Source organism: Neodiprion pinetum, chromosome 7 (genome assembly GCF_021155775.2).
Source record: "Neodiprion pinetum isolate iyNeoPine1 chromosome 7, iyNeoPine1.2, whole genome shotgun sequence".
In the NCBI taxonomy this organism is placed as follows: domain Eukaryota; kingdom Metazoa; phylum Arthropoda; class Insecta; order Hymenoptera; family Diprionidae; genus Neodiprion; species Neodiprion pinetum.
In genome coordinates this window covers 24,400,609-24,427,808 of record NC_060238.1, presented here as the reverse complement: position 1 = coordinate 24,427,808, position 27,200 = coordinate 24,400,609, and the positions used below count along the sequence as shown (strand labels likewise).

The 27,200-nt window shown below is 39.9% G+C and overlaps 3 protein-coding genes across 12 annotated transcripts in view; 1 reads left to right on the top strand and 2 right to left on the bottom strand.

The window, feature by feature from the left end:
- Positions 1-27,200, top strand: part of LOC124223580 (dystrophin, isoforms A/C/F/G/H) — a 304,909-nt gene that overhangs the window by 34,381 nt on the left and 243,328 nt on the right. For 6 of the 8 annotated variants that reach the window (XM_069137876.1, XM_069137873.1, XM_046635722.2 and 3 more), the window contains exons 18-33: positions 139-300; positions 505-807; positions 905-1,048; positions 1,135-1,305; positions 1,743-1,925; positions 2,086-2,202; positions 2,319-2,438; positions 3,693-5,177; positions 5,387-5,611; positions 5,700-6,215; positions 6,338-6,975; positions 7,477-7,624; positions 8,777-8,890; positions 9,006-9,182; positions 9,307-9,414; positions 9,587-9,698. In XM_069137876.1, coding sequence (XP_068993977.1) covers positions 139-300; positions 505-807; positions 905-1,048; positions 1,135-1,305; positions 1,743-1,925; positions 2,086-2,202; positions 2,319-2,438; positions 3,693-5,177; positions 5,387-5,611; positions 5,700-6,215; positions 6,338-6,975; positions 7,477-7,624; positions 8,777-8,890; positions 9,006-9,182; positions 9,307-9,414; positions 9,587-9,698 — 4,723 coding nt within the window. The remainder of the gene's footprint in view (positions 1-138; positions 301-504; positions 808-904; positions 1,049-1,134; positions 1,306-1,742; positions 1,926-2,085; positions 2,203-2,318; positions 2,439-3,692; positions 5,178-5,386; positions 5,612-5,699; positions 6,216-6,337; positions 6,976-7,476; positions 7,625-8,776; positions 8,891-9,005; positions 9,183-9,306; positions 9,415-9,586; positions 9,699-27,200) is intronic. The other 2 variants (XM_069137878.1, XM_069137879.1) reach the window with 2 other exon arrangements.
- Positions 11,575-14,555, bottom strand: LOC124223596 (C-type mannose receptor 2). Of its 2 annotated transcripts, none has more exons than XM_069137884.1 (6): positions 14,340-14,555; positions 14,016-14,275; positions 12,803-13,945; positions 12,495-12,737; positions 11,928-12,395; positions 11,575-11,851 (listed from the first exon to the last, which is right to left on the bottom strand). In XM_069137884.1, the coding sequence occupies exons 3-6, from the start codon at positions 13,011-13,013 to the stop codon at positions 11,667-11,669; spliced, it is 1,107 nt and encodes a 368-aa protein (XP_068993985.1). In that variant the 5' UTR covers positions 13,014-13,945; positions 14,016-14,275; positions 14,340-14,555; the 3' UTR covers positions 11,575-11,666. The 2 variants fall into 2 exon arrangements, with proteins under 2 accessions (XP_068993985.1, XP_046491708.1); XM_046635752.2 differs by having other exon boundaries at positions 14,016-14,258; positions 14,340-14,553.
- LOC124223598 (C-type mannose receptor 2-like) lies at positions 23,845-27,166 on the bottom strand. 2 transcript variants are annotated; one of them, XM_046635758.2, is made up of 5 exons: positions 26,974-27,166; positions 26,045-26,299; positions 24,829-25,476; positions 24,463-24,752; positions 23,845-24,116 (listed from the first exon to the last, which is right to left on the bottom strand). In XM_046635758.2, the coding sequence occupies exons 1-3, from the start codon at positions 27,062-27,064 to the stop codon at positions 25,220-25,222; spliced, it is 603 nt and encodes a 200-aa protein (XP_046491714.1). In that variant the 5' UTR covers positions 27,065-27,166; the 3' UTR covers positions 23,845-24,116; positions 24,463-24,752; positions 24,829-25,219. The 2 variants fall into 2 exon arrangements, with proteins under 2 accessions (XP_046491714.1, XP_046491713.1); XM_046635757.2 differs by having other exon boundaries at positions 24,463-24,735.

Sequence of the window (27,200 nt, the reverse complement as noted above, 5' to 3'; positions counted from 1 at the left end):
TTGTTTAACCACTTGCAACACCAATAATTAATATCCTTTGGGATATAACTGTTGAATCGAAATGATTTTGGGACTCGTAGAAGCTCTTGCAACGTGTAAAATATAGCCAGATGGATAGAGTGTATTGTTGTTGGGTAGGCAGGGGAACGGGCGCAACTCTTGGAAGGATCGGTGAGGCAAGCTCAAGAGTCAGAAGGTCGTATTATTGCGCTCCAACACTCGCTAACGCAAGTAGACTCCGTACTAACTGCACGTCTTGATTGTGATCTGACTGCAGATGACTTGCCGCACGAAATTCAGGTCTGTTTTTACCTTTCATTCTTATTTATGTACAATTGTGTTTAACACATAATTTCATAACGTGTCATCAAAATAAAATGAAAAAAACGTTGGTTTAATTCTGACTGCGTGTGTCACAAAGTCTAATAATACATAGTAATAGTATTAATTAACATTTATATTTATCATTTTATGAGTGGGCTGATTGGAATTTATATCGTGCAGAAATTATTTGAAGAGTTGAAGAATCAAAAAGTTACGTTGCATGAAATGGAGTCGCAGGTTGAATCTTACAAGGCAAATGGAAAACACGAGGCAGCCGCCCGACTTCAAGAACAAATGCAATTGATTGAAGGGAAATTTGGCGAAGTGAACGCTAAGTTCCAACGTTTTTGCTGCCCTCAAAACCTCGAGCCAAGATTATCTCGTGCTTTGAGGGAACTCAGAGGCATTGAAGAAGCAACTTGTTTGCTCGAATTAGCATCCGAAGATCCGGAGGCAATAGAGGGACAGCTAAAGCATTGTTTGGTGAGTCTGGCTAAATATAATACTCGTAGCCAGGATGATTTCACTTCGTTGCCTGTTTTATATATATTAAAAATTATATTTTAACGGTATTTTTCAGCGATTCTATCAAACTCTTAGCGAAATAAAAGGCGAAATTGAAAATATTATTGTTACTGGAAGAAAGCTCGTCGAAGACAGAATCGTACAGGAGCCAGGAAAATTTTCTAAACGAATCGATACGCTTAAAGAATTGTACAATAAGGTAAGTCCCTTATGTATTCATGGTTATTCAGACCTGACGATTGGTTCAATAATTGATAGCGATTGCGATTACTTTTCTTGTTTCAGCTCGGATTGCAAATAACTGAATCAAAGTCAGCGTTAGAATCTGCCCTGGAATTGTCTCGTGATATATTCAAGCACATGACCTATATCAACATGTCTATTGAGAGTATAAATAAGGAATTGGACACGCAAAAGAACATGCCTGAATTGCCTGTTAACGCGATATACGTTACGGTGAGTATTTTATTTTTATTTTATTTTAAGTGGATTTCTTGTATTATATCAATAAATTTTCACCTTAGCCTTTGTTGTCCATCCTGATATTAATTTTGAATTACAATTATCCGACAATTTTTTGCAAGAGAGACCGAAAAACTCACTTTTCAAAATCGACGTTTTTGTTTTTAAAGAAATAGAAAATTTGTGTCATTCGTTAATATTTTTTTTTTTTTTACCCGAGTACTTAGTAATTGATTTCAATTTCTCTGTATTTTTTCAGAAATAATTTGATTTTTTTTTCTCCCTCACTTTTCCTGATTTGTCATTTTTTATTTTTCTACTCTGATGTCACGGTTCCAATCATGATCGAACCAAAGCATTCTAGGAAGGCGAATCGATTTTTCAGTCGATGGGATTATTTTGGAAATTTGATTTTTCATTTTTGGTAACAGGAAACGCTTACTGAAGTTATTCCGAGGTTGAACTTGGTGAGGGACAAGTTATTCAGATCACAAGATGAGTTTTCAAAACTGTGTGATCCCATGTACCTAGAACAGCTCAGAGACAGAGTTACAGAAGTTACAACGAGGTTATCAAACACCGAACGAAGACTTAGACTTTGTAGCGGATCTGAGGTAATTTTCTTGAATAATAAATTTGTCAGTGTAATATTTCAGTAATTTCGGCGGAAAAGTTCAACTCAATAAAAGCAACGAACATATTTGTTCCAGTGATTATGTTTTCGTCTCAAGTACCAAACATTTCAAACTCTGATAATTACGTCACTTTTTTTAGGAGGAACCAAGCGTCGATGAGATAAATGCCTGGCTGAGACAGACAGAAGAAAAACTAAATCAGTTAGATGCTGTGCCGGCGGATCAGTTGAGTGAGAAGCACTTTGAACACTGCAAGGTATTTTTTTGTTTTTTTCATTTCTATTTGTCCATAAATTTTACCAAATAATTTCATAATGTTATGTTTATGCTAATTACTTGGCGACAAAAATGAAATAACAATTTCATCGACAGGCGATACAGAGCGAGATGATCGAAACAAAGCCTAAGGTAATGCAGCTGCAGCATTGTTCGTTCTATCCAAAGGTTGCCAAGGTTTGCGAAAAGTGGGAAGAAATTTGCAACAGGATACAGGTGAGTCAAACTACTATATCGGTATTTATGTTGATTTAAATTGTATTTTTCACAGCGTCGTATTATCACAAAACACACGATCTTTCCTCTTTTATCGTAAAAACTTTGAATCGAATACGATCATTGCTTATCATTCATTGCTTATGTTTTGCTTTTTACACTGTAACATTTGGTGTCTGTCATTTCTAGGCTTCAATGTACTAGTTGTTTACATTTCATTTAAAATCACCCCCCTTTACTACTGTTCTATTTCACATCTAATTCAATTTCTGTACATTGATTTGAAAAATAGCTTTCGGTTTGTCATCCAAATAGTGATGCGCGAATGAATTTGAACAAAACGTGGTAAACAATCAATCAACTCTGATTGTATTTTTTTTTAAACACATACTTACTTAGATACATAGTGCATGAAACTTTAAGATGTATACTGAGAGAAAGAACCATTTCTTTATGACTTTGTAATCTTAGCCTGTACAATATTAATCAATAATAATATTTAATAATAAAAATAATGTGAATAATAACTATAGTTTTAACAATCTCATAATGTAAAAAGTCTCGTGTATGTTATTTCAAGATCGAACTTTTATCCAGGGTATAAAATGAAAAATGTAAATCAGGATCACAAAACTATAGTATATACATTTCAATATTTATAGTATATTCATGGTATTGTCCAAGAGGTGTTCCATGCTTATTTTATGGTGCCGGTCTTATTTGGCGTTGCACAAATATACTACAGTCCGCGTAAATAATGTATCCACATTGGTGCACAACTATAAACGAACGAAATATACATACATACATATACATATAATACTGTATTGACACAAAAGTTCTGGTGGATGGACAAATCAATGAGAATTGAAAGTTTTATTATTCTGCACAACTGTATCTCGGCAAAGTAGAAAAAAAAGAGAAATTTTCAAAACACGGTGTCGTCTCTCCCCTGAACATGACTATTTGCTTATCGCAAAGAGGTTCAGACAACGTACAGGCCACGATATAGCCGAATATATTATTAATATATGTATTGCATACACGGAGAATAATTAACGCACTATATGGTGATGGATTGTCGAGAAATATTACTCTACACGATTATCGCAGTGAAGTATTCTGCATCGCTCGCATTGTGTCTGGACTGGCTTAATATCATCGTATCATTAACACGCTATTTCACCATTAAACGACGCTTAAACGATCAAGTTCTCCTCAAGTTGTACTCCCTAAGCATAATATTTTCCACAGGGCTGGATCCAAAAAAGTACAGATCATTTGTTGGTTTATAATAAGAGAGCCGATGATAAGGGGAGAGACAATTTGGAGATTACTAATTCGTTAGTGCTATTAAAACAAGCCACAAATTCACAAGTTCGACAAGACATTGATCAGGATGAATCTATTTACGGTATCGGCTATCTAAACCCCGCCTTTGAAGACAATCGAAACAACGCTGTCAAAACGCCTGAGAGTTCTCCGATAGACATACCTCTTCGCAGCAGAAAGTCTAGTGCAAAAGCAGACAAAGCTGAGAGCAGAATTATCGACATTAGTAAAACTGTTAGAAGACGATTAGATATGAGTTCCATTCCAGATGTTGTGCAAACTTCTCAGCCTCGTAAAGTTTGTCCAGACGACGACTCGCATGTATTGTCACACGATAAAGAGGCGATGATGCCAGAAGTTGTGGCTGAGGAAGAATTTTTTCTTTCAAAAAATAGCAAGCTTTTCTCGCAAGTTTCGACCAATAGCTTGACTGCTACCGATTCTAGGCCTATTAAATTCACTAAGGCGCAGCCTAACTCTTTCCGCATCGTCGAAGTACGAGAAATGGAAATAGTAAAATCCGTAGCTTCGCCGGAAGACCATGTCGTTCTCCCGAGCGCCAATGTCAGTGTTGAACAAATGCCTCAGGTTGTAGAACGCGTCGAAATTTTAGAAGATGCAGAGACGGAGCCCGAGTCTGTGGATACAGACACCGAAGGGAATGAGAATAAGAACAAGGAATCAGACAATATCGGTCCAGACAATTCGGTAATAAAGAAACGAGAGCTCATTCCAATATTGAAGAAACGACGATCCTCTGGCGACGGATCAGGAAAGTCAGTGAAAAAGCTCAGCCTTAAATTAGATATCGATGATGAAGCTACAGATCTGTCGCAACTGTTAGACGAGGCCCTCAAATCACCGCGTTATGCGATGCCTGGGCATAGATCTGCAAAACAAGTGACGAACACGTCGCCATTGACTTTGGCTTATGGACCTGCTGTTGGTAATTTAAAAATTGAAAGCCATGTTAACGTCGTTGAAAAAAGCAGTTCAACCGCTTTGAAGGATCCCGAGAGTGTCGCAGAGTATCTGATACTCGACGATAAACCCACGCCGGTTGCTTCCGCCTTGGATCAGAGCAGTTTGAACAATAACGGAGCACGTAAAAAAGTTCGAAAGCCTTCGGGAGCGAAGAAACAAGTAGAGTTCTCAGACACGTATGAAATTGTTGGAAGCGTCAGTCCCGGATTTGTGAAACAGTACAGAAAATCGCCAATACCAAAAGTAGCGAGATACTTATCTTCGGACGACACTTTAGAGGATTGCGACAGTTTTTACGGAAGCGACAAAGAAACCGACGACGCATTAATATTTTCTGACGATACCGAAATCGATGTTAGTAGCTCAAGTTCCGACGGAGAGGATTCCACTTTAGGAGAGCATGTTGAACACCTCTTGGCTAAGGTAATGGCTTTAGGATGATCGTTTGCGTTAGTTTCATGCTCTACTTATATTAACAATAATTGTTACGCAGCTAACGATGCATTCACACAGCTAACGTAAATTTCATTAAAATAATATATGTGTCGAATTATCTGTAAGCCAGGTAGGAAATAACTTGACGTGAGATCTGCACGTTCTTAAATTGTATCCCGATTTTCCGTTTTCCTCAGATTAAAACCGAGAAGCTGTCTCGCTCCCCGGTTCGAAAAGTCCCGTCAAAGTTTAGCAGTGAATCCAGATCTCCTCTAAGTCCGACCAGTCAAGCTAGAACCACATTCGAAAGAGATATTTTAGAGTTCGAACAAGCGGCGCAAAGGATGCTCCGAAGAATGGACGTTATGTTAATGACCATCGGAGGAGTGACCCATGAAAAGGATCCAGCAAAGCGTCTCGAGGTTTGTGAAATGAGATCATTAAAAATTTTTGTCTTTGAAATAAACGATCAATTAATGTTTTTCATTGTAAAATTTGAATTTCGACCAGGTTATCAAGGGAGAAGTTAGTTGCCTGGCACCAGACGCTGCAAGTTTGATAAGCAAGGGAGACGGTTTGGTCATGACTGTACATATGGCAGACCTGTCAAGAGCTGAAAAGATAAAAACGGAGCACCAGGATAAACTGAGGAGCAAATGGCATCAGGTAATGTCTGAGACAGAGGCGAGACGCACGCAGGCTCAGAAAGCCGAAGAATCTCTCAGGCAGTACAACGCTTTGATCGTGGAATTCAACGATTGGTTCAACGACGTTCCCCGAAAATTGGAACAGGCCAATAATTACGAAGGACAGCTTGAATTGTTTACCGAAGAGTTTGAGATTAAACAGGAACAGATACAAAAACTCAACGAACTGGGTAACGACCTTAAGAGATCGAACGTTGGGCATTCGGAAACTACTCGATACACCATAAACAGCAAGTGGCAAGAAATCAGTTCACAATTCAAGAGATTTAGCGGCAGCAAAGACAAGGATAAGCTTGTTGCTGAGAAAAAAGTGGAAATTGTAAGTACGATATGTTTAGTTAATTCTATGTTTTCTAATTCATATGAAAAGACTTTACTCCAGTACACATTTCGCTTGGATTATTCACATTGCTAACGGTGTTTTAGGTGCATTCGAAACAGGATACCGAGAGCATAAGTAAGCCTGATTTCGTGACAAAGACAAATAAGTTGCGAGAGGAGATATCGACTGTGTCAAGGTCGCTGAACTCGCCGCCACTTAATGGAAAAGACTACGAATCGTATATAAATCAAGAAGAATATTTGAACAAAATAAGAAATGCTTTAAGTATCTTGAAATCGAGTGTTGAAGAGGTGGAAAATTTAAGTTTCGACGTTGTGAGACGTTTGAGAAACGAACAAGCGGATCAGATTGTGCGTTTGGTTGAGAAACTTAAGGACGAATGGTCGAACGTTAACCAGAAATATTCAGTCAGGTACAATACTTGGTCGAGGTGTACGGAGAATTGGAAAAGTCTGCACAATACCTGTCGGACATTTTCCGACTGGTTGGACATGGCGGAGGATTTGCTTAACAAACTCAATGCTACCGGGCATTCAAAAGCTGCTAAAACTAAGGTTCCGGAACTGGAACAAGAGGTTTCTAAAAGACAGCACACCATCAATACTATCACGACATCCAGTAAAGAAATTATCAGTCGATCCTCTCCAGAGGAAGCAAGGGACTTGCAAATGATGGTTGAAAATCTTATAATTCGATGGCAAAATTTGTGCGCTGAATTGAAAACACGAAAGGAAAAGTATGTCGACAATCGTTTCATTTATTTTCATTAACCTTTTGCCTAGTGTTTGAATAGTAGAATCGATATCTTTAGCTGAAAGTAAGTTTATTTTATTATTTCTTGAACAATTCATGGGTTAAATTAGTTGGTCTCGTCTTGTCGTCGATTACTAAAAATTCACCTTCAACCTTTCGCGTTAATTTTTAATGGTACAAAATAGTGAGAGAACAGCCAGCAGCTTTCACATGTGGGGATTGTCAAAGTTTGTGGTAGGTATATGTGGGATGACAGTATTGGGCTATTTCAGTAGCGGCTTGTCTCTCTCGGAGTAATGATCGGTGTCTGGATAACATTAAACAAACATGTACAAGTCAGTGTTGTTAATTGTTGAAAGTTGAGAAATTATTGCAATTATTTCTTTCTTCCTTTCAGTTATTCACTTTTATTTATTATACTAAGATTATCGTATTAATACCAAGCTAGTCTATCAATGATCCTGAAATGTGAATTTACTTTAAGGATTCTCTCAATGGAAAGAAAATCTGCGCCCGGCGATAAAAGTTTGGACGCCGTTCATCACGTAATCGATCAAGTGAATTCGCTCCTGGCTTCCTCGGCAAATCCATCGGATGACACGTCGCTGTCCATAAGGCTTTCGCTGATCAAGGTTAGTCGAATAACAGATTGTTATTTCTTCAACTTTTTTACAGAAAAGTTTCTACGAGAGCATTTACTTCTTTGCGAGTTTTGATTATCAGTACATTGATAAAAATTTCTAAGATTATTGCGCGATTGAAAAACGGTAATAGTTGAAACAGATATGTTATTACATGACCGTGTCTAAAAGTACAAAGAATACGTAACTATTAAACTTTTTAAAACCTTTTTGTTCAATCTTCTTGTTCCACTTGAACGAGTAATTGCGGGGGTTTATTGTAGCCTGATTAAAGCCGAGTTAAACTGGATTCTAATAATATCACTGCATTTCCTGACTCTCGTAGTCGGCTTGCCAAGACAGAAATAACTCCGTACTTGTATTTTTGTCCAGTTTAGGTTTACGTTTTGCCGCTCATTATGTTGCATACACCATGAATTTCGTTACACAATTTGTAATATCTTTGCCAACCGGTCAGTATGCGCAGGAAACCTCTGAAATGAGTAAAGCCGTCATTCTTATACGTTGTCTCTTCTCTTGCCAATGATATTTCTTTTCTAACGCTTACCACAATTGTACTCAATCTGATTTCTTCTCATTATCGATATGCCGCCTTTGATATCGTTAGTGATAACATGTTTATTTTTTTGCCTACTGTTTTTCTCTGCAAAACGTTGGCTACTTGTTAGAGAGGTAAATGGCACGTCTCTGTTTGAGGTCTATATATATATTTCTAGTATCATATGCATATGTATATGTGTATATAAAGAAAGCAGGGAATGTAGATGTTTCTCACTGCTGTGGGGTATCACTAAAAATAGACATTTTCCTACTGAGAATTTTTTATCCATTATATTTAAAATATTAATAGATTTCTCTCATAACGGTAGATAGGCTGAAATTTATACACCGACCTCAACATTTACAGGATTGAGCAAGTTTTTATTACATCTAATAATAAGTAAGAAATTATTTGATTGATGTGTTAAATTTTTATTTTGTAAGTGTAATTGACCTTCTCTGTAACACTAGATTTAATGAGTATCTGTACAATTATGTACTTTTTGTCGTGTTTTCAGGATTTGGTCATTGATATTTCTGCATTAAGACATATATTAATATAGTAATTTTATAACTATACGAAAAAGATGTCATTTCTTTCAGGCAAGATCAGAGGAACTCGCTTCACGCCGGCGAGGAATGGAGGCTCTCGTCAACCAGCAAAATAATCCTCGAAACGAAGATGTTTACAGAAACATCATTTTTGATATGGATAAGGTATCGATGAATTTATTTCACTAATAATAATACAAAGTAAATTGGTTGTCTTTTGTTCAATTATACATCGACAAGTCGTTTTGCATTAGTAAATAAATTTTTATTTTTGTCATAGGCGAGCTCGAGTCTTTTGGCTCACCGTGAATACGTTGAGAGCAAATTGACATCTTTGAAAAAGTACATGAACAGTTTAGACACAGTGATGGCGTGGGTGATGGAAACGCGAACTAGACTAAATATTTCTCGAGAACTTCCCCAACAAGAACGTACCAGAGTTATCGACAATATTATGGTAAGTAGAGATTCGTTAAGTGGTTTACAACGGATCGAAGTGTTCTCAATGTGCTTAGAAAATTTGACGCGAGTGTTTCTTATTACCAGATTCATAGATCTAGCTTTGTCTTTTTGATCTTCAGGTTAGCGTTGTCGATCGTGAAATGGAAGTTAAAGATGTTATAGAAAACTACACGAACTTGGAAAAGGAATGCGAATCAGCCAGGCAACCGATATCCGTCGAACTACAAGTGAGTTGCTCTTTTCTACCAGTCTGAGGGAAATTTTCTTCCATCTTACGATTATTACATAGGATTTTACCTACACGTGGACTTTTAATTACTGTTCAAGATGAAACGCGTGATATTTAGTGCATAATTGTATCGACGAAAATATTCTTCAATTTTTTCAATTGTTTTATAGGAAAAATTGAAGAAGTTGCGCGAGGATTGGCAGTTTGTGAAGAATCGCGGGGAATCACCGGATCCAGAAGTTCTAACAACAGTATCTCCTGTTTCGGCCTATCGACAAAAAGGTAGGGAGTCAACATTTTCAAAATTCCTGCTTTTCGATTACTTGTATACATGCGCATACCAATATGGTACATGCTGTTCTGTTGCATCGTTGTGTTTGGGTAGAAATAATTGAATGCGAAGTATTTTCACCCTCGAAATTATTCATAGACTTTATGAATAGCTTTGACTATTTATCGCGTTACACAGTGACGAGTTTCTTTATTTGCTTAGGTTTTGTATATCGCCTGATGGTATAAGGTCAATCTTAACATATATTATGTATGAAAATAATGCGCTCGATTTTTGCTGCGGCTGATATCTCGTGCTTTTACTTTATCAGACTTTACCGATCGGGGTTTCAAAAATTAATTGTGCATTGCGTTTGTTCAGGATTACTATTTGCTTATGACAAAGACGCTAAAGGGAACTCTGGTGGGTAACAAATTTAAGATTAGCTGACAGATTTGTAGAAGTCATAACTGAGCGTGGAAATTTTGGAATCTGATAACATCACTCTTACCTTCGGTGACACGAATCTTTCTAGTTTCAATTTTTGCTTCTACGACGGTGCAGTTTTTAGGCATCGATATTTTACAAGCAAATTGTGCTCTGAAATTGCAGTCATGGTTTACCAGCATTCTTTCGGAGAGTGGAGTTTTTGATAGCTTCGTTGATCTTTGGACTCTCAAGATATGATTATGTTTCTATGTGCGCTGTTCTATTTACGTATTTATCTTGTTGCTCGTGAATAACCCAACGTGTTGTACTTTTCCTTCGTGCAAATACGCCAACACCGCGTCGATGCATTTGAAAAATTAGATACAGATTTATAGGTTCGATTGCAGGGTTTTGATTTTGGTTATTGACGTCGTTTCGTTGCCCAGCTACGCAACATTCACTCGGGTTTATAGATTCGTCGATTAAAAGTGTGGCTGCAGTCGCGCATCTCCCAATGAAGCAGCTTGATACATGCTTATCAAAATAAGCGTTCAGCTTGCTGGAAATTGATAAGTGAAATTTATAAAGTATTGCGAGCAGGTTTTGTGTGAAAGGTATAAATCGAAATCCAATCGAAAAATCATTGGCTGATCAGGCCGAACGTAAATGTTTATAATATTTTCACTGATGCCTTCATATTTCAGTACTGGAGCTAAACAGAAATATGACGTTTTTCAAGTTTTGAGATGATAAAGTCGCGTCGAAGATGCGCACTTTCGAGACTTTTACGTAGCGTACACATATCGTACCCTTTGACCCACTCTAGATAACAGCGATTATATAAAAATATAATGCGGGTAAAACCCCACATTATACTCGCAATATCATGCGAAAAGTTTTTCCAGAAGATTGTAGTAAATTGTGTGCAAATAAAATGTAAATTCGTCACACGGAGAGAAGAAATTTCATTCAATCACAAATAGTAAAAGTATTCTACGAGAAGCTATGTAAGTTTGTCAGTATTTAAAATGGTCGTTGCTACAAATTCTATGACGCGTAGGTATAGGTATGCGGTGATCGGTACTTATAATATTGACCTAATAGGGAGAAAATTCCTTTACGTCAGATACGCAGACGGTATTTTTCCTCGTCATGAACCTCGACACGTGAAACTTCAACTTCGTCTTCACTCTTTTTTCGTTCCCTCTTACTCGTCGATTGGGATTTTTTTACATGAGAAGCAGTCGCTGCTCGGGGGTGTGTTACAACTATTGATCGACGATCCGAACTCGTTACGTTCGATTTTTGCGACAAGATCCGAGATCTCTGTATTTGAAACAGCGTTATCGGCGAATTGGTTTACCCGACAAAGAAAAGAGATAATATCAAATCTTTGCCAAACTTCAATAATATCTTGGGATCGGATCGGATATACGCGTTTTATTTTTCACTTGGCAATCGTTGTAATCATTGTTTGTTTACTGCGTCAAAAGTACATAAATCCTACGGTATATATAAATTTTCGCGATTAGGGTCAGCCTGGTTGTCGGTCACGTTGGCTTGACACTGTTCGTCGCAGGGTCCTTTTCAGGAATTGGGAGCTCGCAGGCGTAATACGATTTACTTCCAAGGCAATCGACAGTTCCTAGTGACCCGTCGTAGGTTCCTATCCGAACACATCCATGAGTGTTGTCAGGTTGACCAGACCCCCATGGTATGTTGCTTACGGTCGATTCTATGAAACGGAAGAAACGATCGCTTATCTGACGTAAACTTCGCGGACTTTACTATTTTTAACAATCAGAACTTACCGTCACGAATACTGATCCACTCGTCGAATTTGGAATAAATGCCCACGTGTATTGTGACAGTATTGTCATTCAGCAGGTACTCGTAGATTTTTTGGTTATCGGCCACTGCCAAACTAGCACCCTCTCTCTCGCACAGTCCTTTCGCCTCCACCCAGGTTACTGCCTTGTTGTAGACCTTGTAAGCCACGCTTGAGTTGAGAATCGGGGCGTAGCCGTCCGGAAGAGATGCGATTGCCTTTTTTTTTGGGATTGACGGAGACGCGATTAACTGACACACTTGTTTCAGCGACATTGATGGAGAGAGAGAGAACGTTCCCTCTTGTCCGCTTATCGGCTTTTCGCATACGAAACCCACTCGAGCCGCGCAGTCTTCGTCGCCCAATCCTAGGTTGCACCCTTGGATCGTGCTGCAGTTTTGAATGCCGTTGGGTTGCGTCGGTGCCCACGGAACGTTGGGTACCGGCGCACCTGGGAACAGACACGATGTGATCGACGTTCGCGGAGTCTCAGGCTTGAGCTCATCGCGCTTGGAATTAAAGGAAAGTCGTTGTATCGTTAGAAACTCACCGTTGTGCGCCTTGGTCCACGCGTCCGAAGGGCCTGATCTTTTTATGCCGACCCACAAGTAGCAGACGAATGGTTTTATGTCGCCTACGAAGCGAACTTTGTCATAGGTGTCGATTATAGCCAGACGAGCTCCGTCCTCGATGCACTTTTGCTCAGCTTCCTCCCAAGTTCTCTCCTCGGTGAAAACCTTGTAAGAAACTGTATTGTCTCTGTACGGGGTGTAGGATCTCGGCGCCTGATTGACTGAAAGTAACGTTCGTTCAATTTCGTTCAATGCCTTCTCTCGGCAATACAGGATCTTTTATCACCTATGACCTGGAGGTGCGTTCTCGCTGAGCTCAAAACTCCAAAAACTGTCAAGACGCACGCAAGCTGCAGAAACAGCGACTGGAACTGTCCGATCATTTTCACACTGATGTCAGTCTTCGTCAAAACTAAACGTATTAATTGCGGCGTGTAGCTTCTACGGACTTTATTTATACCCGTGATACGAACCATCAAACTCCCTCCTTCCTCCATAATTCGGCTAAATTTTGCTGAAGATACGACATTGATCAAAGCTTTGTATAAATATGTATTCGCGTCGTTATTTTTAATGTTACATTTTATCTAATCAGTGTTAACGTCTTCCTTTAAAGATATTCTGCTTTTAATATTGCGTGGATACATAATGTTCGGTCTTGAAAGACGATAACGTTTCGTATTTTGCAACCGTATATAATCATTATTGACACAAGGAAAATAAAATTACGAAACAGGAAAAAATTGATTGCGCTCAGTGGATTTGAATGCCTGATCAGCCGGTAAATTAATTTCATATCGGATGGTCGCTTTCTGTGAAATATTTCGTTCTACCCGGTTGTTCCTTTCGCATATAACAATGGACATGTAAGGATTTTATGGTTATACGGAGAATATGAATTACGAACGATGAAGATCTCGTCGGCAGAATTAAATTGTTTTATTTTCGTTTCAGGAGATATAAATAAGTATCACATGCACGTATGCTTGAAACAGAGTTCTAAATAAACGAGCCAACTACCGCGTATCCCTTCGGCCGGTACAAGTTTGTTGTTTATTCTGACATCTGGTTCCGTTTGTGAGATAGTATACCATATATCTTGAGATCCCGCATTTTTCGGCCATTGGAAATTCACGCATTGATGTGCAAACTGACTAACTACTGATACCACCGATACAGTGCCGCTGTCTTATCAGGAAATACAGCTCAACGTTGCCCTCCATTCGGTTCCAACTACTTCATCCAGCTCGTCGCAACTTCAATCAGTCGTATCTGATGCTTGGATTCACCGGCGACTTTTCGCAGACGAATCCCTTTCGCTGGCTGCAGTCCTCGTTGCTCAATCCCCGGTTGCACCCTCGGACGGTGAGGCAGTTGAACGGGCCCGAAGGTTTCGTCGGTGCCCAAGGAACGTTGTTCATCGAGGCGCCTGGCGGAGGGAGTCGCGAATTAATTAGTCAGGGACCGCGAATCCTCGGATTCGGTAATCGGGCACTTACCTTCGTCCGCCGTTATCCAAGGATGCTGCGGATCCGATCGCGACACTCCGACCCAGACGTAGGCGTTGAACGGCTTCATTCCGCCGATGACTCGAACCTTCTCGTAGCTGTCGATTATCGCCAGGCGAGCTCCTTCACCTCTGCAAACTTGCACAGCTTCGTGCCAGGTCCGCGGTTCGTTGTGAACCTTGTAAGCGACGGTGTTGTCCATGCACATGGTGTAGCCTTGCTCGATGAACCTGGCTTCAAGTGACACGCGCCTTTAATTTCATTCACTCTGGCAGACCTTTCGCAACTTTTTCGAAATCAACGGTATTCGCTTACATATTTGATCGAGCACAGCTTCGGTGGGGCACAAAACTCCCAGAACTGTGACGAGGCATAGCCACTTTAACGGTAGAGTCATTTTCGAAGTGCTGCCAGGCTTCATTGGCATATCGTACTAACTATGCTCTGCTGTTTGCTCTCCTTTATAGCATCCGATCCGTCAGATACTTCTTTTCAATTCATCACATGTGGCCTTTGCTCTCGTTTTTCTTTCAAGAATCTTACGATAAATCAACTTCCGACCCGAGTAAATTCAGCGCGTAGAGGAGAGCACAAGTTGATAACATATTGCAGATTGAATCGATCGGTAATCGTTCTTGACTTTGACCCACGTTACCGTGTCGGTTGACTTGTGAATGTGCCAATGTGCGTTTCACGATCTCGTTCCACCACGCTTTTTACTTATCCATTCAATCTCACTGAATAGATCACCAATTGTCAAGTGAACTCCGTCGAATTCGCATCGGACAAAGTCTTCTTTCCAAATCCTCTAGCCTCTCTAGCCTATTCTTAAGGGATGCTTCCTCATATTTCCTGTTTGTGTTTCACGCACCCTTTGCATTCTAGTGTCGTTTACAATTTATATATTTTTTTTCACACCACTTGCCTCCTCCCTATCTTTATAATTATTTCGTCGTAGTTAGAATAAAGTGAAGAATACCATAGCAAGGAGTCTTTGTTTGACGACAAAAAAAGTTTTCATTTCGTTGCTTTTAATTTACATTACGAATGATTCACTGCCTAATAACAAGGCTGAGCATTGATCGGCGTAATGACGGTTTCACCGCGTGAAATTTAATCCTCCATAAAAAATAATCGTAAAGTAAAACGAGAAAGTAGAGGACGGCGTAGGCTGTGTAGAGTCGGAAAATGAATTCCGAGTTGAGACCGTAATCTTCGAGCTCTGGTTTTAGCTTCTCCATTTTCGATTTTAATAACACTCGGCAGGCTCTGAAATGACGAAAAAAAAACAAAACAGTAACAAACTGTGAAAAGCTCGCGAAACATCACGCGTAATAATTCAACGTATTTTGTCTCGCTGCAGGTTTTATTCCGCGTTTGTATCTTCTTAGATAACACAGGTCTGCAAAAAAATATTTTATATCAGCTGCATAAGATGTTTTTGGTAAATATCGTGTTTTCCAAAAATTACTTCCATTTCCCCTCCGTCACGTACAGTATTTTTGCAAAATACGTAGTGTTTGCATAAAAAAAAGATAACAATAATGAAAAAACCACCATTTCATTACAATTAACTAAACAAATATCTCTTGTAAAATTGAACAAAAAATTTCTTCATCAAATTCACTTAGCATTCCGTGTTCATTCTATTTGCTTATGAAACCTTTTCTGCTTCTCTTTGATTCATCTCCGAACACGCTTCCGCTTTTATATCCTCTTTCCCTGTTTGTATTTATTCTCGAGTCTCACTCTGATACACATTAAATGAAAGTAAGAAATTACTTTTCCATGGGACTTTTGTAATTCAGATTTCGAGTAAAGCTGGAATTTTACTCTAAATAAAACTACAAACAGTACTCTTAGAAAAAAAAACCTGACGCGATGGAATTCTTTGAATATTTTTCCCGTTATCAGTGATTAAAAAATTTATAAGAAACAGTGTATAAAAAAAAAAAAAAAAAAAATCGTGCAGTTTTTTGGTTTCAGACCTGTGTTACCGGTTAAAAATTTTGACAGTTGAATTATTTTTACTACCTTTCGGATCTTCACAATTATTCCGGCCCACTGTGACAGCCAAAATAGATTTTGAACAGCGTTCAAAGAACGATTTTTCCCACTCGCTTCTCATCAGCTAGGCGAATGAATGCCAGATATTTTCAATGCATTTACTTCCGGGTGTGTTTTTTCAGAATCTCCGTCTGTCCTCGCCTGCAGGCTTCTTTGTTGTGGTATCGCATTGGCCTTAAAGCAAGGGGGTGGAAAATCATAATTCATCATTTATAACGAAGCTCTGCCTCCGTCTCTCCGTTTCTCCTTTTCACTCACTCACTCACTCTCACTCACTCTCTCTCTCTCTCTCTCTCTCTCTCTCTCTCTCTCTCTCTCTCTCTCTCCCTCCCTCTTCTTTTTCTCAAAGGGTTTATTCATCCACGTCCGTTCTATAGTTCATTCAAACCCCCGTGAACCTTTCAACGATCCAAAGAGTTTTAAGAATAAACGACGTCATTAACGTCACTCTGAATTCTTAAAACGAATCTGTATTCAGTTCACAACGTAACCCTCGCGGTTTTCTCACTTGTTTGTGCATTTTCAACAAATCGAATATTTGTAATCTCCAAAACTTACGGATCGCATCTATTCCCGTAAAATTCTAGATCACTATTTTTAAAGCTTCCGTCACTATTATCCGTTTTAACAAAATCCATCCAATCAATTTGTCTTTCGAAACGTATTTTTTTGACTCAAGTTTGTATACAGTTTATGACATAATATATATAAATCTGTCTCCGTGGAGAAAAAAAAAACAAAAAACCTCTCACGTCTGGACGGTTTTTCTCTGCTGTTTGCAAAAAAATAAAAAATAAACAAAAATCGTTACTCACCACTTGATCAGAGGCGAACAAGCTGATTCGTTATCCAAAGTTCCGCGCTTTGTGGTAAAATTGAAATAAAATTAAAAGCAGTCGCTTTTCGTCATAGAAAAAATTTTTGGCCTACAATTTTAATCGTCCGAACGTGTGAACGAATAAAATCCAAGCGTCTCGACATCGCCTCTACGATCAGGCTCGACAAAATTTTCTCACTTGATGTAAGCGTTTGAATCCAATTAATGGGTCTTTTTATTATTTAAAATTGCGAATTTCTCAACGACTAAAACCAATTGGTACAGAGTTAGACGCTAAAAATTCATTTTTTTTTTTATGCTAATTTTATAATTAAGCGTCGAAACAGATAGAATGAAAAAAGGTGAATAATTGGTAGACTTCTTACCTTATTTCGAATAATCGGAGGGTGGCTGGTAGTCTGCCAATTACAGGCTATGCCGGGTCAACTGTTTTCGAGGATATATCGTCCGGCTGCAATGTACGGGCGGCGAGAGGGTGGCAACGGGGTTTACGGCTCTGATATGTAATTCAGGATTCAGGGGCCGGTGACCAATTGGCTCGCCGGTCCGAAACGCCCCATTAGAAGAGAACGAGGGGAGAACGTTGCTCGCTGATGCTGCTGCTGATGCAACGGAGCGTTGTTAGTCGGAATAGATTTTCTACATCGATTGTAACTACGTCGCGAGAATTTTCGACGATTTAATATTTTACGCCGGGGGCTTTTGGTCGAGACTTCGCGAGGCGAGAGTTTTTCGGAAATCTTGTCTGGGTTTATTCGAGATGAGGAAAACGCGTCGAGGTGAGAAATCGAGAAATCGCGTCTCGATTTTAGGTAACTTTAATTTGAAGATTCTTCTTGTAAAGATACTTCGGGTGTCTAATGTTTGTTTGATTAAAATACTGTGTGATTGATATTTTTACTCACCTTAGGACGGAAAAGCTAATAATAAAATACATATTCAAAGTTTTATAGGAAGATACTCGAAAGTATAATTCAGTTGATTTTGTTAGGCATGCGTGCAAGCAATTAAAACTTGGATTGAAACAAGATTGAATTATGAATAATAAGTGTTGATGATTATTAACAACCGTAATTTTATTTTTCATTTACTCGACAGTTTTATTATTATTTTTGAAAAAAGTTGAAGAATTTCTCGACAATTCGAGAATTCTCGAGTCTCGAGATGTAAAAAGAAGTCGATAAAGGCGAGAGAAAGAAAAAAATGTCGCGGGAGTAGAAATATTGGTCAATTTAGAGCGAGGAGAATTCGACCGGTTTTATACCTTGAATCGGGTTAAAGCTGCGCCCAATTTACGCGGCTGCAAAAACGCTTTTTAACGATCCTATCACGTGACGCGAGCCTATTAATTTAATCCGGAAAAACAATATACGCACGCACAAGTTTGGTTATTACTTTGCGGACGTTATTATATTTTAATACCGTCAAAAAATCGCTACGCACTCAATTACGTCGTTCTCTAGCTTTTTACATCAATTTTCTCAAATTGCGTGCGTCGACGTATACTGAAAATTTTCTTTCATTTTTAGTAAATATTGGAAAATGTCTTAAAATTATAACGCAAATGTATTTAATATACCGCTGCAAACGTAGTTGAAGCCGAAGTTTTTGCAAAATGAAGATATTGTTAGTTATATTCATGAAGTTGAATCATTTTGTAGTAAGTGAATAATTTAATTCATGTGTAGATTTGAAGTTGTTAAAATTCTAAGATTATTCAGACTTGAAAAGTTTTGCTTTACATACATTTATCTCATACTTGAATCTTCTGACCATTTTCACCCGAATCAGTTAATTTTGCGAGGAAACTGATGGAAAAACTTGAAAAATCTTTAATTGAATAACTCGAGTAAATCTTGGACATAAATTACCTACGTGAAAATAAAAAGACACCGGCACGGTAATGATTGATGGTCGGAAAATCCAAATCCATAAAACAAATCGAAATATCCTCACAAACACTACGATTGTGATCAGGGATTTTCTCTGTTATGGTTCGTCGATTATCGCCTCTGAAAAAACAGGTCGATGTAATCCAATACCGTGAGAAAAGAAAGGGTGGAAAACGAATCGAGGGAGTTGAAAAAGGGTAACGGATCAATCGTAGAGCGATCACGAGCCTCGGGACGACTGGCAGATTGCTAGTTCTCTCCTCTCGACGATTTGTGCGTTATATCTTTTGTCGAATCAGGTGAAGAGAGCCGCAAACAATGTCAGGGTGTCTGACTGTCAGGGAAATCTGGAAAACCGGGAAATTTCAGGGAATTTGATTTGTCATTGACGCTAGACTTCCTGATAATACATCGATTCCCTTTAATCGTGATGAATTGGCACGGCGGTTCTTTTTCAACCCTCCTCAGGAATCGGGAAACTGATCTTTCCCGAGTCCTGACGTACCTATATCGCTGCAGTAATTCCTAACCGTTCTTCCACCCCCCATTTCCCGGGCTCAGTAGCGATCCGTCAGAAATCCCTGGCGCGTTGCGTGTTTTCTATGCTCGTAAAAATCTATCGCGATTAACTTTTTCTACACTTTGTAATCCTTGACTCGACTTGAATCTTGAGATACGACGATGTAACAGCGACGAGAAACGATCGCCGTTGGCTTGCGGACGATAAAAGTATCGGCACAATAGTAAATTGGATTCGTTATTATACGTGATCGGATCCTCCTTTACCTCGGTTTGTGAATTTTCTTTTTTCTCCCTCTCTTATCCCCCTGTATTCTTCTCATCCTGTGAACGCGGGCGCGTCTGCATTCCGATGTTCAGAAATTGGGGAATTCGGAGCATGGAGTTCGGGAGAGTTTCTCCCCTTTACCGAGGGAACAATGGACAAGATTAATTGACGAGGAAACTACCGGCGGGCTTCGTTGTCTGTAACGGGACGGAGGGCAAGGACTGTGTGAAAAGCTTTACTCGTTTGCATAAGTCGTCTTGTAATAACGTCGGGACCATCCGCTGACAAAAGATCAACTCGTCATTCAGATATTAATTATCGAATATCGATTCGTGATTTGTTGGCGGCTGGCCTCAAACACGGTGTCTAGTGGTCCTGGAAATATCCTTGAATTTTGCTTCTCCTTCAAAAGTCCGGTCAACTATCCCTTGAATTTTTCTTGTCTTTTGGAAGTATTCTACTTTTAATGTCCTTGAAGAACCTGAAAATGTCCTGGAAAGGTCGTTGAATTTGTTACGGATTTTTTTATTGGACACCGTTTGACAAAACCCGGGAATTTTTATTGAGCTGCAACGTTGGTGCCGTTTGAGATTATGACACACATTGACACGCTAGAAAAAAGGGGTGGGAAAAAAACTTGAGCAATAAAGGAAAACTTGAAATTGCTGAAGAACTTGGAGTAAACGTCGAAACCGCTAGAAATCCTTGTGCAACTTCGCGGATAGTTAAAACTTTAACGTTGGCAGAAAGAAACGGAGAGGGTGAGAAAGTGGAGGTCGAGCTCGGTTCAGTCCACTTCCGGTTATTTTAACGCTCGGTTTTATCCGGTAGAATAAACTCGAAGGAGGTTTAAATCTGCCAAGTTGCAGGAATTCCACAGCTGCAGAGGGTGTGGAGTGAAAATATACGATCTGCAGCTACAGATATTGTAAGGCGGAAAGTCACGGACTCGAGTTTTTATAAATTTACCGGTGAAAAATTTCGCTTCAAGAATTTCAACCTCCAAGCCATCCCAACGAAAAAGCACAGTACGAAACTCGTTCAAATCATTTTTGACCGTGGAGGGACGAAATTAATCCATTTATTATGGTTTATTACCAGTTCCACGAAACGCCAACTGATTCGTCACTTGGAAGTCGAACCAATGATTTCAATTCATTACGAATCATTCCTGTTGATTTCTGATTTATCGTGTAATTTTCTAGGTAGAATCATGAGTCACTGGAAATTATACAAAATGATTGAAAATCACTGTGTAACATGATGATTGCTAGTGATTCGAAAGAATATTCAAGGAGCCATTTCAGTTCCATTGATGTACAAAATGATGGGGGGGATCACTGTTTTGCAAGTTTACAGTGACTTCGAAGTAGTCAAGTTTTCAAAATATGAACATGTGTCGAATAACGTGAAATTCAGATTTTGTTTCGTAGACAAATAATCGTAGCTCCTCTTGTAAATCTTTAACTCGTTAACACGTTTTATTTTTTTTAAATTGTATTTTTGCGATGTCTCGGAGGGAAGAAAGAGGAAATCGAGTAGCGGTAACTGAAAGTTATATTCGTAGTTCGATGTATCGATCTTGGATGATGAGTCGAAATTAAAAAGCGAGAAATGTCGACTTCCTTTAAGCATTATTGCTTGGAAATATTTTACCAAAATGTTACCTCCTGTTGTAATTAACCGCACTTCAAACATTGCATTACCTAACTACGAAACAACGATTTTATCCGAAACGCAAATCATTACACACAACGTTATTCAACCACAGTTCCATTCAAATCTATGCCGATGATTTCCTCGAACGAATGACACCTCGCAAGGTTATTTGGCGGGAACACTCGTCCGAGTTGGGCGATTCGGGGCTGCTCTAAGGGGTGGTTTAGGAGAGAGCGTCACCCCCTTAGGGATCCGGAGTCTGGGAAACGGGCGCGTCGCGGTGACATTGACCGCGAGGAGGGCGTCGGGCGAACGACGACGACGACGACGACGGCCGGCGTCGACGGAGACGCGTGGAATCCGCGCTTGCGCTCGTCTCGTATACGCGGGATCGCCCTGCAGCCACGGGGGTTGCTAGTTCACCCCCGGACGAGAGCGGGGAAAGACGAGCCGGCGTTCGAAACCCAGGAGTTTTTTCACACTGGCGTGAATAAATTCGGCGCGAAATTTACAACCGAGTTGTTTTTTTTTTGTCCTCCGGTTCGCAATCGGGGATCCTTGATTTCTGCGCGTTGGTTCGTCGTTCAACTCGACGGAATTCCGACTCCACGGACGTCTTGTTCGGTTGGTTGGTTGGTTGTTGCTGTTTCTACTGTTCCTACTGTGCTGTGGTTTTGCTCGGTGTCCGTTGTTGTTGTTGTTGTTGTTGGTGGTGGTGGTGGTAGTGGTGACGACGGTGGTGGTGGTGTTTTCCGATTCTGGACCATTATGATCTTGGCATGGAATATACTATAATGTGAGTTGAATCGGCTACACATTCATTCTTGATTCAGTTCAAGTACGATCGAGACTGTAAAATTCACCTGTAGCACAGCTTGACGAGTACTCGCGTACCGGTTTGTCAATCGATTACTGTGTTCGAATACTCGATTATTACCTGAAGCTATATTCTTGTTTTGGTCTGTTCTAATTGACTCTCGTTTCGCCCGGGGGTTAAACAAATTGTTTCTTTTAAATCGATCGTTGGAAGGGAACAAAGAGGGACTTGTTCTTGTTCTTCTTCTTCTTCTTCTTTTCCTTCCGAAGCATTAAAGGTCGTCACAGTGAACGTCGATACTTGCGTCGTTGACAACACGTGGGAAAAGTTGCACTTTTAAAACGAATGTTCGTTAAGAAGATATGCAGGATTGTGATTTTATCATCCTCTAACGCTGGATGTAAATTATTGACGATACGAGGATGAAAACAAGAGAAAAGAAAATTCCGTTTGGTTACGAACACCGAATCTCACGGGGATCAAAGTACTCTGACATGTTTAAATACAAGGATCGTTATTCCTCTCTCATCTCTTTACAATTTTCATCTTGGGTATAAAATTTAAATATTTATTAAACTTGAATCGATCGTTTATCCGTCGGGTGATTAAACGAGGGAGGGCTTTCGTCTTGGATGAAGATTTTAATGATCGTTTCGGAGACACGCCGATAGACACGAATGTACCTACCGGGCTTCTGCATCCTCGGCAAACGCCCATTTGTATGCAGAGGCTTAGCCTTCGATTAGCCCGCTTTGTCAGACAGAGAGATAGCAGTTAATCTCTGGGCTAGATTTCCCCAGATCGTCGAGTTATTTCTACCGAGTTGAATAATAGTGGAAGGGATTGTTATTTTCATTCGTAAAAAACACCGTCATATTCACATAATTTCATTTTACACATCAGTTAATATTCACTGATATTACTGATCGTTAGGGAGTCATTTAAATAATAACTCACAGTTCTGAATACTTATAATGAACAAGTTTCAAGTTTCAATGTCCGTATCAACAATGGATGGAAGGATGGGATGCATTTAGATTTTACTCCTTGGGTCAAAGTTCAAATTCACAAACCAAATTGTATTGCTCTGTGCATTCAGATGCGTACACACCGTCAGTCGTTAACCTTGCACATTTTTGGGACGATTCGTCAACATATGAATCCTCACCCCATGGTAACCGGACTGCTGGTGAACCTAACGTGTTCATTAATTTCATCAGAGATCCATGCTTGACTCAAGAATTATACTGATAAAAAGTCATTCCGAGATAGCTAGTTATACTTGACAAATGAGAAATAGAAAAGGTTTTCATTACCGACTGAAACGTTTTGCAAACTCAGACAACTGACACGCCAGCTGCAAAGGCAAAATTGCTATCGCATTTGTCATTTTTTCACTTCACCGGAACGCGCAATGATATTTCGTTGTTGATATCGTTCTCTTCACTACTGCGGACAAGTGATGTTTTGCTTCGAATTCTTACACATAATCACGCTAATCCCTCCAACCGATTGTATTTCTTATCCCAAGCGATACCCTGTAGGTGACCCTCGAACTCGTTCACATTGAACATCGTATCACAGTTTGAAAGTATGCATTAATACGTACACACTTGATACATAAATTGTATGATTGTATCGCGTATCCTCATCTCGACGTTTAATGGCAAAATTGAAGACAAACTTGTCGATATTTGTACAATCAGCTGAACTCACTTTCACGATGAAGACTAATGTAAAGAAATTTTTAACTCACACGGTACGAATGAGTAAGACAACGAGTGAGTCGTCTGATATTTATTTCACTGGATTATAAATCTTACATCGAGTAGCTCTATTCATTCTTGTATCTGGTTGAAAATTAAACGCAGTCCTCATTCCTTGAATATTGGAACTTCACAGATGAAAGGATGTGCCTCGCTGCATCTTACGGCGTACAGTCCACTTCCATCGGCCCATAGAGTAACACATTTTCGTGCAGCATCACCGTCTGGCGAGTCGGATTTCCACGGTATCGCTACCGCGGTTAAACCTGTCGAAAAATGAAATGTTATTCGAGTTACCGATCATCGACTGAAGAGCTTTAGGTACTCGCTCGCTGTCTAAGAGAAAATTGATCGCTACTTTGAACGAGGATAAAGCCAAGGTAGTGTGCAAATCGAACGTTGCTGAGATTTCTAGTCGCGTGAAGTTGGTAACGTTGCTTTAACGACGCGCGTTTAGGCAAAATCGTTACCTCGCACCTTTAGCAATGAAAAGCCAACCGTCCTTGAAAGTCATTCTAAAATTGAGCAATAATGATTTTTACCCCCGACGTTTCGTCACGTTAACGTTATTAACTTCAGCCACATAGATTTTAATTCTAGTCATCGTCTTACCAGTTTTCATCTCGGTCCATTCGGTGCTGTCGAAAATTCTGTGAAATCCAACGTACGGAACCGCGGTGGTTTCTTTCAATCCCGTCGCGACCTCCACTTTCCGGAACGAATCCAATACAGCCAAGTATCCTCCGTCAGCGATGCAAATTTTTTGGGCCTTATCCCAGAGGAGCTTATTCTTGTAGACTTTGTAAGCAACTCCGATATCCGGGAAGACCGCGTAGCCATCAGGCAGCTCAGTGGCGACCTTCGGTACCAACGACCGATCTAAGACTGATCAATCAACGTGACTTCTTATACCGTCATCGATTCCCATTTACTACCGTCAATAAACTCTCCGGCTAGTTGAATTTCAAATATTCTCACCCAAGCTGACATTGGCTGCGGTGAAGTTGTCGGCATCTATCAGCTGACAAACGAGATGCAAGGGCAGCACGGCCAGCGGACTGTACATGCTGAGAGTTTGTTCGTCACTTGAAGTAAACCAACCAATCGAGTCTCCGGCACTGTTTAAAGTCTGAAAGACGTCTTGGCTCTGTTTAACTTGAGTACTGGCGACAGCTACTTCAGCTGTGTCTGGACTTTATCGGAAGCGATAACTTCTGCGATGACCTGACCCGGCCGAAGCTGTGCCGAGTTTGGCGTACCTAATTGATAAAGAGACGACGAACGAAATGGGAGGGGGAATAAATAAACTGAACGATTAGCTGGAACAGTTATTTATTGGAATATGTGCCACAGTATGATCGATAGTGGTTCACCCTAAGCTTGTCACGCGCTTCGTGTTCACCGTTATTTCGGTCTGTCGCAACGATTCGACGTTCTCTTCTCTCCGGAGAACCTCCAGCTTGCGCTTGTGTCCTTTGACCAAGGAAATCTCGCAAATTGAGGGCAACTCCTGACTGCAGTTCGATGGACTCAATCCGCTTCCGTCGAACCACAAAACCGTGCATCCTCCGGCTCCTGAATTCATGTTTGCCTCTGGTTTCCAGGGTACGAAAGCGACGGGCTCACCTGCGGGTATAGAAATTAGGGAAAGTTGATCGTTTTTGAACGAGGACTGTGGAGGGTAGGGGGTTAAGGTGGACCATCTCCGTGTACGGAAAGTGTCCTTAAATGAAAGGGATGAATTAAGATGACGCTGCTGCAGCTAATGTTCCACAAACCGCCAATCAGATCGAACCCGATCGAACCCTGTTTGCTAAGCTCCAATCAAGACCTGAAATGTTATTCAACCCCTGACAGGCAAACCTCCAAACCTACCTCTCGTGGCAATGAGTGTAAAATATACCCAGTGGAAATCAATTTCAAATATCTAAACTTGTAACAAACTTAGCGAGTTTTTTTTTCTTTTACTTGTTTCTTTTTAAGTAAAGTTCAAACAATTCTACGTAAAATGGTTGTATTACGAAAGTAGTTGCGTCGAACCAAACAAACAAAAATGAACTTTGATGGGTTCAATCCTCATTGCCTGTCAGTCGTCAATGCTTTTCGGTGGACACTCTTCGAGTCGAACAGTCATGTGAGACAGTGCTCGTTGCCTCTATCTTCCATAGCGAGGACGTTGCAGCTTTTATCTCACCGCTTTTCACGCTCATCCATTCCATGTTGTTGAACAATCTGTGAAGGCCCACGTGGGTGTTTATGCTCTTCTCCTTCAGGCTTGCGGCGTATCCGACCTTGTTGAAGGAGTCGATCACAGCCAGATCACCACCCACTGCGATGCACTGTTTCCGGGCTGCGTTCCAGGTCATTTTATTGGCGTAGTATTTGTAGGCGACTCCGACGTCTTCGAAAGCTGTGTAACCCTCCGGCAACGTGGTTGTCTCGTTGAGTACTATGGGGTGAAATCGAGATCTTGTTTGTAACAGTTTATTTACCGCGCGTTTCGTTACACGTACGTCCAATAGTATCACATCGATACCATGAGTATCATGAGAATCACGTCTGAATATCACAAGTGAATGATAAAATTCGCAAAATCAACACACAACGTAAACGCATCGTAAATTTCAACACGTATTATTCCAAGATTATATATTTCAACGCGCATTATTTTCAGCGTTGAAATTTTTTTAAATCAACACACGATGTCGGCACATCATAACTCTCAACACATATTATTTCAAAATTGTATATTTCCACGCACTTTATTTTCGATGTTAAAAATTTTCAAAAATTTCCAGAATCGACACACAATGTCAACAAATAGAAATCAAAAATTTCAACAGGCCGTAATGTCAACATGTCACAGTGTTGATTTGGAAAAATTAGAATTTCTGCAATATATGATTTAAATTCTATACTCAGGTATAAAGTCTAAATATCAAAAGTAAATGGTAAAATTTGCAAAATTTGCAAAATTGAACACGAAATGCGCGTTGATTCGTGTATATGTTGACGACTCGACTTGTGTTGAGATAAATTACGTTGAATGTGTGACGTGTTGAATTCGTCACTTGTTATTTAGACACGTAAACGATATCGTGAATATCTTCAAAGTATTCCTACCGACGGAAATGCTGTCGAAGGTTGAATTCCCTCCGCTGATAAGTTGGCAGGCCAGCTGCAGAGGCAGCGTCACTAGAAGCCCTCCAGACATTGTTTCTCTTTAACTTTCCGAGGAACAAACGTCAACTCACGACGAGCTTTAGACTTCGTTTAAGCTACAGTCTGCACTTATACACTCGGAGTTTACAAAACTCCAGATGATAACCATTGAACCGATTAACTTGATA

What these genes read in the sequence shown, in the direction of transcription:
- LOC124223596 (XM_069137884.1), bottom strand. Translation starts at nt 13,013, where the DNA reads ATGGAGGAAGGAGGGAGTTTGATGGTTCGTATCACGGGTATAAATAAA. An exon ending in AACGCACCTCCAGGTCATAG is followed by an intron (nt 12,738 to 12,802) that starts GTGATAAAAGAT and finishes CGTTACTTTCAG; the next exon opens with TCAATCAGGCGCCGAGATCC. An exon ending in GTGGATCAGTATTCGTGACG is followed by an intron (nt 11,852 to 11,927) that starts GTAAGTTCTGAT and finishes TCCGTTTCATAG; the next exon opens with AATCGACCGTAAGCAACATA.
- LOC124223598 (XM_046635758.2), bottom strand. Translation starts at nt 27,064, where the DNA reads ATGTCTGGAGGGCTTCTAGTGACGCTGCCTCTGCAGCTGGCCTGCCAA. An exon ending in CTTCGACAGCATTTCCGTCG is followed by an intron (nt 26,300 to 26,973) that starts GTAGGAATACTT and finishes TTCACCCCATAG; the next exon opens with TACTCAACGAGACAACCACG. An exon ending in ATGGATGAGCGTGAAAAGCG is followed by an intron (nt 25,477 to 26,044) that starts GTGAGATAAAAG and finishes CTATACCCGCAG; the next exon opens with GTGAGCCCGTCGCTTTCGTA.